At 32.8% G+C, this 9,272-nt stretch overlaps 1 protein-coding gene across 1 annotated transcript; it reads left to right on the forward strand.

Moving 5' to 3' along the window:
- The first annotated feature begins 417 nt into the window (after positions 1-417).
- Positions 418-3,107, forward strand: LOC110700182 (ras-related protein Rab11B). The gene is made up of 2 exons (XM_021877692.1): positions 418-926; positions 2,266-3,107. The coding sequence occupies exons 1-2, from the start codon at positions 709-711 to the stop codon at positions 2,690-2,692; spliced, it is 645 nt and encodes a 214-aa protein (XP_021733384.1). The 5' UTR covers positions 418-708; the 3' UTR covers positions 2,693-3,107.
- Positions 3,108-9,272: the final 6,165 nt, after the last annotated feature.

Genomic DNA, 9,272 nt, shown 5'->3' on the forward strand with positions numbered 1-9,272 from the left:
TTTTTTCCCGCCAATTTGCTATGATGATGTCATTAGTTTTTAAAAAAAAATTTACCTTTGTTTTTTTTATCTAAAACCTTTTATGTGTTTTACCCTTTGTCCCTATCGAATCCTTTTTTTTTTTTTACAGGTATGTTAATATTCCAATGTTCAAAAGTGTTCATTGTGATTTTTTATTATTTATTTTTATATTTTACAAGTAATATACTACGATTTAAATTACTTACCATGTATTTTTAAAAAAAAATTACGGAGTAGAAAACTTTCTTTGTTCGTATTATAAACAAATCTCACAATATATTTGTTTAAAATTCTACCTTGCACGACAACTAAACTAATTTTTTTCCAAAAAAAAAACATTTAAAAGATGAAAAGATAACAAAACCTTTTTCAAAATTTAGCGAAGATCTCATTTCTGTTTTTAGCCCATTCGACCGTTTGTTTAATTGCATAACTACGACTACATCTTACTTTCAATTTCCTCTTTCCAAATCATTGAATGCGCTCCCTCTCCTCTCTCTCTCTCTCTTTCCACCGCTTTGAGTTTTCGAGATTTGCATAGGCACCTGAAACTCCTCTCTACACTAGATCCAACCCAACCCACCACTCTTCCCCAATTCACTCCCACTATACCCTCTTCTCCTTTCAATCCCCCATTTTTTCCAGATCCACTGCATTTCAATCCTCAAATTTTGATCCCATAAGACAATGGGGTATAGAGCAGATGATGATTATGATTATTTGTTCAAAGTTGTGTTGATTGGAGATTCTGGGGTTGGAAAATCCAACCTGCTTTCCAGATTTACTCGTAATGAGTTTAGCCTTGAGTCTAAATCCACCATTGGTGTTGAGTTTGCTACTCGGAGTATTCGCGTTGATGATAAAGTTGTCAAAGCTCAAATTTGGGATACTGCTGGCCAAGAAAGGTTTCTTTTCTTTTTATTCATTTTGTTTTTGATTGTTGATTTTTGGTAGATCGGTGCATTTTGATTCTGTTTATTGTTGTTGGGTTTTGATTTTTGGGTTTGATTTTGATTGGATCTGGTGCATTTTGTGTAAATGATTTTGAGTTTTTGATTGTACATTGTTCAACTGTTGATTCGTTTGAATAAATATAATTGAATATGATAAGTTGTGGATCTTGTTAATTTGGATTATCTTCTTGATTTTTGGATGTTCAATTGTAGTAATTAGATTGTTAAATTCTGTTTGTTGAAGGAATTTTGAACAGAAATTTTAGAACAAACTTTAATTTTACCCCATTAGAGTAGTGACTGTTTCATCGATTCGATCTCTGTTAGAGATTGGTGTAGGGGTTGAGGTTGTAATGTCTACTGTAATTGCCTTAAACCAAATTCACACATTTCCTTATTACCAGGATGAATGAAGAACTCGTATAATCATATTGTGATGTGTATGTTGTTTTGTTTTTGTTTGGTTAATAACTGTACAGACTTGATTGTTACATCATTGTATCCTGAGTTAATTTCACATTAGTCGGAGTTGAGTCTTTGGTGGATTTGGACACATTATGTTGTGATCCCATATATATACTGTATATATTCTTCAAAAGTTAAAAGTTTGGTGGAAATTGGCAGAGTTTCCATGTTAGGTTGTGATTAGAAAGTTTTTTTTAATGTTTGTAATCCATGTTTTGTAGCTGATCAATAGTTGTTTAATTGAGCATTACACTAGAATGTTGGTATTAGCAGCTGTAGATATATTAAGGTGTGGTTTTGGACTATTGATAAGGTCCGTTTTCCCTTTGGGTGTTAGAGAAGCTTGCGTTTGTTAGTAGTTACAATATTGTGAATTGTTTAGGGGGAAGGATAGGAAAGTAAAATGAAAGAAAGTGGATGGAGTATCGTTAAGCATTTGAAGAAGCAGATAGATTAGTCAAAGGAAACTTAGCAGATTATGGGGTTCCTTGAGTCCTACTATGCTGCTGCCCTGTATTGTTGCCGTTGAGCAACAACTTATCTGTTCGCTCTTTCTCCCACAAGTTGCACTCACATAATCGTGTAACACTGTTTGAGAGGAGGAGATCTCTTATGTTAGTTACACTAGTACTGAGTGAAGTGATGATAATCAATGGGTTAAGGCAAGATCACAAATAGTTTGCATTTGCATTTGATTATGTTTCATCTTAGTTATCTGACTACATAGCATTTTTTGTTAGAATGTTACTACATTTATTATATGCTCTGTTACTAGACTCTCTTTCACAAGGTAAAACCCATCTTATTTGTATATTGTCTTTCTTAGGTACCGTGCAATTACTAGTGCTTATTACCGCGGTGCTGTTGGTGCACTACTTGTCTACGACAGCACTCGTCACGTCACATTTGAGAATGTAGAAAGATGGTTGAAAGAGCTCCGAGATCATACAGATTCTAATATTGTGATCATGCTTGTGGGGAATAAGGCAGATCTACGGCATTTACGGGCTGTTTCCACCGAAGATGCTCAAACATTTGCTGAGAAAGAAAAGACCTTCTTCATGGAAACCTCTGCCCTAGAATCATTAAATGTCGAAAATGCTTTCACAGAGGTACTTACTCAAATATACCGAGTTGTCTGCAGAAAGGCTCTGGAAGCTGGTGATGACCCTGCTGCTGTGCCCAAAGGACAAACCATTAATGTGAAGGATGATGTATCTGCAGTGAAAAAAGTTGGATGCTGTTCAACATAGTCCTGAGAGTTGATTGGGTTGAGGGTGGTAAAGCTGTGTGTAATATTGGGGTGTTACTGGAAGCATCAAATACACATTAGAGCTTCTTTGCACAATTTATTTAGCTTCATGTTTAATCCTGTTCTGGAAAAGTGTGGATTTGCCTGTTTTCTTTACAGCTCAAGCCCCAGGAGTTAGTTTCCTTGATCGGATGAGATCTGCATTTCTGCTTCCATCTCACCTTAACAAGATCTTTCTCATATCGAAGCTGTACTATTGGCTTCAATATTTTCGTTCTATAATTAAATGTAATATCTTAAGATAAAGGTTACTTTAAATTTCACCTATTAAGCTTCTGCTTTTACATGAAGCCAATGTAACTTGGATATTTTCATATTATCATTTATCTAGATTTGGTTGTCCTGCCTCTGTATTATGTCCTGCCTATAAGGATTCAGGAGTATTCTTTACTAGATTCACAAAGCAGATATATAAACACCAGCCAACTTGCATATCACATTTCCTATAGAAGAATCATTATTCTTGATAATCACCAGAACACTAACGACGCCGAGACCTCAGTAAGTACTACTAAAAATGGATTAGACATGTAGGCTTCATTTGGTTTGATGTAAATTGTTTTAATGGAAAATGATTATTCCATTTTTTCTATTTTCCTTTGTTTGGTTTTTGAAGGGATGAAAAACAATTTTTCCAATGGTGGGAAATTATATCCTTTATGGTGGAAAACATTTTCCTGTATAAATTAAAAGAAGCCACATTTTACTTCCCTCCTCCTTGCCTTCTTTTTTACTTTCCTCCTCCAACCTAACAAATCCACCTCTGTTTTTAATTTCTCTATATCTTTTCTTGATGGAACCAAACAACGGAAAACTAATTTGCAATTGTGGTTTTCCTTGAAAAAAGGTTTTCCATGAAAACTAATTTTTCATTGAAAGTGTTTTACATCAAACCAAATGGGGCCGTAATGTGGGGTGATTTTCGTATCAGCCTTATGTGAGAATGCTACATTGCTACTGCTACATATTGACATGTAATTCACTAGTCAGTTGCAATTTAAGATAAACTAGATAATTCCTGACCCATGTTCGGTTTTTAAAATTAATAATAATTGAAAATTAAATATAGAAATGTCTAGAAAAATGTGCATAATAATAAATAATCATATGATAAAGTTTTTAGACAAACTAATAATTTTGTAATAATCAACAAAAAAAATTAAAAAAAAAAAAAAGAATAAAATAGAGTTTAGGAGCGAAATTTTCCTCCAAAAAAAACTCTGCTTTACTACAGGTACATAGATTTATTGTGTATCATTGCTTGTGAATTGTGATTTACTTCAAGATGTGATGGATCTGTTTGTATGTAATGTGATTTAAAACTTATTTGAATTTGAGTAGGGACATTTATGAACACCATTCTTCTTCTAATAGTTCGAATTTTTCAAAAAAAAATGAATAAAAAAATAAATAAAATTAAGAATTAGCAGAAGGAGCAATTCTACGCACGAGACCTAAAGTGTCTCACTTTTGTAGAGTGTCGTTTTGCCTTAGTTTTGGCGCCGCGCACACCATTGGCGCTATTGCGGTTGACATAAGCCTTGCACCCGGTGCCAAAATCAAATTTCTAAATTCTCTTTCATGCCTATAAATAACCCTTGACTTCCATCATTTCGAGGAAAAAGTTCGGAAGTTTTAGAGAGAAAAATTGTTGGTAGTTAAGTGCAAAACACACTTATATTTTATAAAAAAAATAAAAAAATTAATCTCCCAAAATTAGTACTCCCTTCGTTTTTTTTAATGCTAGAGTTGTGAATACGCAGAGTTTTAAGAGGTTTTATTGACTTTAATAAAATAAGATATTAGTAGGATAATTAAAAAAAAAATTGTAAGAAAAGATGGTGGGGTTATTATTTTATTGAAAAGTAAAGGGATGTGAGAGGGGATGGGACATTAAAGGAGTGAGAAACGATAAAGTAAGATATAGTGGGACTATTGGTGGGTAAAGTTATATTATTAAAACTAGATACATATATCGCAGATTTGAGCAACAATCGCCTTAATAAAAAACTTCATCCGAAGCAATACAATCTGTGATTTAGCCTAATTCGGCTTGAGATCCACTAATGAATAGTTGTTTGAGTGAAAATGCTCATAAAAAAAAAAGAAAAAAAAAGAAGAAAGAAATTAACCCTTATAGAATAACCACCATCTCAAAGATAAGATCCATTTATTGAAAGAAATTAAAAAGTTTTTTGGCACCGATTGAAGCCCCTACAAAGATTCACAAAAGACAGTAAAAGAAAAGAGATGAAAGAGAAAGAGAAAAAACAAGAATAGTGAAGGAAAACCTTCAAGAAAGCAGAAAATATCTAGCATTGAAGGCTAGAAAAACCCTTCCAAGGGATACACCCTAGAGGGAACCAGAAAACCCTCCCAAAGAAACCCTGCCCCCTCTTCCGTATTCATATCTCTTCCCCAATATTTTTTCTCCTTGAGTTAAGAAAATGCTCTAAAAGGATTACCAAGGGGAATCAAGTTAAAGTAAACATTGTACTCTGTATATGCTTAATTTTTAAACTAAATCTGCATTACTCTTGTAAAATTTGTGCACGTTTTTAATCTAAATTGTGCATATTTACTGAGTTGAATGTGCAAATTTTTTGTACTAAAGGTGCAATTTTTTTCAATTATATGTGCATATTGCTAGCTAAACATTCTCCAAATGACGTAGACGGTCGATTAATCCTTATTATTAGGTTTACTAGATTAGTATTCGTACGTTGTATGGTGATGATAAATAATTTAACCTAATTTATATTATATGAAATTAATCGGTATCATATGTTTTTCATTTAGTAGGATTATAAAAGTTTACTTGTTCTTTCATTTCTTTTAATGTATTTATTCCATAATAAATGAGTGTATTGAAGTAATCAAAGAATCAATTTAGTTTTGTATGCGGCTTAAGAATTTTTTTTTTTTGAATATATTATCAATACCTCCATCCAGAAATACCATCTCAATGCTATATATTATAGTCATCTGGATTATCAAAGCTTGGTGGCTTCCATAAACGTATTATTCGTATCTTAATTGTCATATTTTCCCTTAAGTTATGTCTTCAATGAACTCATATTTTTGTGTAGACATTTTCATATATCCTGAAAGAGAAAAGTTACTACCGTATAATCACAATAATTGACATCAATATGGGTAAAACCAAATTGCAAATTGAAGTGTGGAAGACAAATATTTTTATACCTTCAGATACATAAGACACACGGTGAACAAAGGTAATGTTGAAAAAGAAATGCAATGCACATACATATATTAAAACAAAATGTCAATCACTTTGGATAATTATTGCTTTTTTTATTTACACCTATCATCACAATTAAATAGGAGGAGATTTTGGATAATATAACGTGAATACAATTCACTTTAGTATTGAGTCCAAAAGTCAGTCACTTTTCATTTTGATAGTTTCCGTATTCATAGGTTATAGCTTATTTTTTGAATGGATATAGGTTATCTTATGAACTTTGATAGTTTCCGTATTTATAGGCCAACAACAGTAGTAGAGTATGCATTATTATCTTATACATGTTATTATACATATGTAGTGTAAAAAAAAAATCCATTAATGACATCATACAACAAAATGGCGGGAATTTTTTAATGAGAAAGCGACACATAAGATAGGGAGGGGGACATATGATGTCAACAACATTTTGTTTTAGTAATAGGTAATAAACAAGTTCTTCATGACCACTATTAACTTCTCATCTCTACAGTTATAAGTTAGAACTATGAATAAGCTTTAATTGAGGAGAGAGAGTCCATCACAATAAAGAGGAAAAACAATGAAAAAATAAAAGTGAAACATGAATGTGCATAATTTTTTGAGTTAAACATGCATAGTTTTTGAGTCAGATGTGCATAATTTTTAGGAGAGAGAAAGTGAGATAAAAAGAATGTATATGTTATAGAAAAGAGATGTCGGGAGGAGAAGAAAAGGTTAAAGATATCACATAAAAACTGGAAGATGAAATGTGCATAATTTTCAAACTAATTGTACATATTTTTTACTAAATGTGTATAATTTTACAAGATTGAAATTTGATCGTTAAATTAATTTACATGTTCAAGATTCCTTCTCATTTTAAGATCCTTCTTATTGGATCCCAACCTTAGCCTACACAATTTTCGAGCCAGGCCAAACATTATCAGCTCTACTTTATTCCTTCATTGTTGATTGTTTTGCTTATTCATTTTTAAAAGTATGTACGGATTTATTTTTTTTTAATCAATTTGGTTCAACTCATCCAGTTTCATTCACAACTTGGTTACCAGAGATAAGAGAGGATAGATAGGTAAAAAGAAAGGGGTCTTGAAATTCTTTGGTTTGTTTAAAGGTATGGGGATAATAAGGGAAATGGGAACAAATATTGTAGAGAGGAGAAAAATTAGTAAGCATAGTTGGTTTTTCTTATTAATCTAATCTAATTTTTAACCCATAGACAACATTTTTTTTATCCTTTTATCACGCCTATTATTTCTTTATCCTTATCCCACCTTCTTATCTTTTTTGTCCATATCTCTCATATGAAACGTCTTGTCTGTTTAATTTATACTCATGTAAGTTATAGCTCATTCACCAGAAATAAAGAAAAAATATTTGAGTATGTGGATATAATGGAAGATAATATCAATAGTATACCTTGTATCATACTGTTTAACTGTTATTACATTAAGCTTTGTTTTAATGTTCAACTAGTTAAACTGTGCAATGCATGAAGCTATAGAGCCTATACTTGATAAATTCTTGTATTAAAGATTTTATTTTCATTGTGAATCTCTAATTATTCTCAAGTAACAATAAGTACATAAGATAGGTTCGGATTGAATTTTCAAGTAACAAAAGGTGTTTTGAGATGGACACCAGCAAAAGATGCATCATTTCATAATGCATAAATTGCTTTCACTGATTTATAATATAAGGAAATAGATGGCAGAAATTATGCAAGGGTGTACGTAATTAATGTTGAAACAAAGGAAATAAATGGCAGAAATTATGCAAGGATGGACACCAGCAAAAGATGCATCATTTCATAATACTAAGTTTTTACCATACATGCTAATTGAGAATTATCTACGTCCTTGATTTCTTTTCTATGTATTACATTCTAAAAGACTCATTATTCCTTGACAAACAACAATACTAATAACAACTGCTTATTTGCAGTAAAAAAAAATCATGTAAATGCTAGATAGATCCTGTACTATATACTGTACTAGTAGCTACTTGCTTCTTATACTCTCCTTTATACACTTATGACTTCCTGTTAAACATTTCAGCCAATTCCATCTGGTAGCATTAGAACAGTATGAATTCGGCAGAGACATCATGAAATTCAGCTACAAAATTGAAATATTATCACCTGATTAAGGTTCCAACAAGTGAAAGAGATCACCCAAGAAAGCCTTAAGACCTTCTACTGAAATTTTTATCGCGGACTGGAATTTCCTTGAGTGTTGCCATCTTGGGAAGCATCAGATTTCTCCTTGTCACCTAGTATTTCGTCTGATTCTGTAGTAGACTCTAACATGTCTGTATCAGTTGCGAATAACACTTCCCCTGCAGCTATGCTGACCGGTCTGTTGGACTCATCACCAGCAGTGGTATTTCCTGAGGTCGAACCAGGACCACTCCCAGTTCCTTGAGCCAGAAGAACAAAAGGCGGCTTTGCAATGTCAGAATCACCTTTGTTTTCACCATTTTGAGCTCCCGAGAGCAAAACATTTCTTGAAGTACTTCCACCTCCCTCATTAATAACTATACCAGTAGAAGGCAATCAATCAACTGAAGGAATTTTTCCTGCATATTTTCTTCTGATAGTCTCCTTTGTGTCTGCCTCACATTTATCTCAGCATCTATCCATTGAATTTGACTTCTGTAGTCACCACAACCTTGAAAAACATTGGTTGAATCAACTTTACCAGTGGAGGCAAAAGATTGGAAGGCACCTTTGCATTATCAGAATCACCTTTGTTTTCACCATCTTGAGAAGCTCTTGAGTGAAAAACATTAGTTGAAGTATTTCTGCCTCTCTTATGAGTGCCAATGCCTATACCAGTAAAAGCAATTAGGTATGCAGTAATGCAGAAAACATATTTAATAGAATTTCTGAAAATAGAGAACAATAGTACAGATCAACTATCAAACAGATCCCAAGAAGTGAAACATATATATGACATACTTGCTTAAATACAAATATAAATCTCTAGCTACGACCATATCCTGTCAAGCATAAGCTTACAGAAAGCCATGACAGCCCCAGATCAGTTGTAAGGCGAATATAAATAATCTACCTGCATCAGGAGATATAGTCACAGATCCCAACTCATTAATAAGTGACCGAAGCTTTAGGCAGCCTAGTGGTGAAATTTAATACTCCAGGTAGGTTTAGGGAATCAACATGCAATAGAAACTCATTTGATGCAGCTGGATCAATAATAGGTTTTGAACTTGATCCTGGTTGTTTCAGGGAACCATGATGAGGCTGCAACTGATGCAA

The sequence above is a fragment of the Chenopodium quinoa genome, unplaced genomic scaffold (genome assembly GCF_001683475.1).
Source record: "Chenopodium quinoa cultivar QQ74 unplaced genomic scaffold, ASM168347v1, whole genome shotgun sequence".
NCBI classification, from domain to species: Eukaryota; Viridiplantae; Streptophyta; class Magnoliopsida; order Caryophyllales; family Amaranthaceae; genus Chenopodium; species Chenopodium quinoa.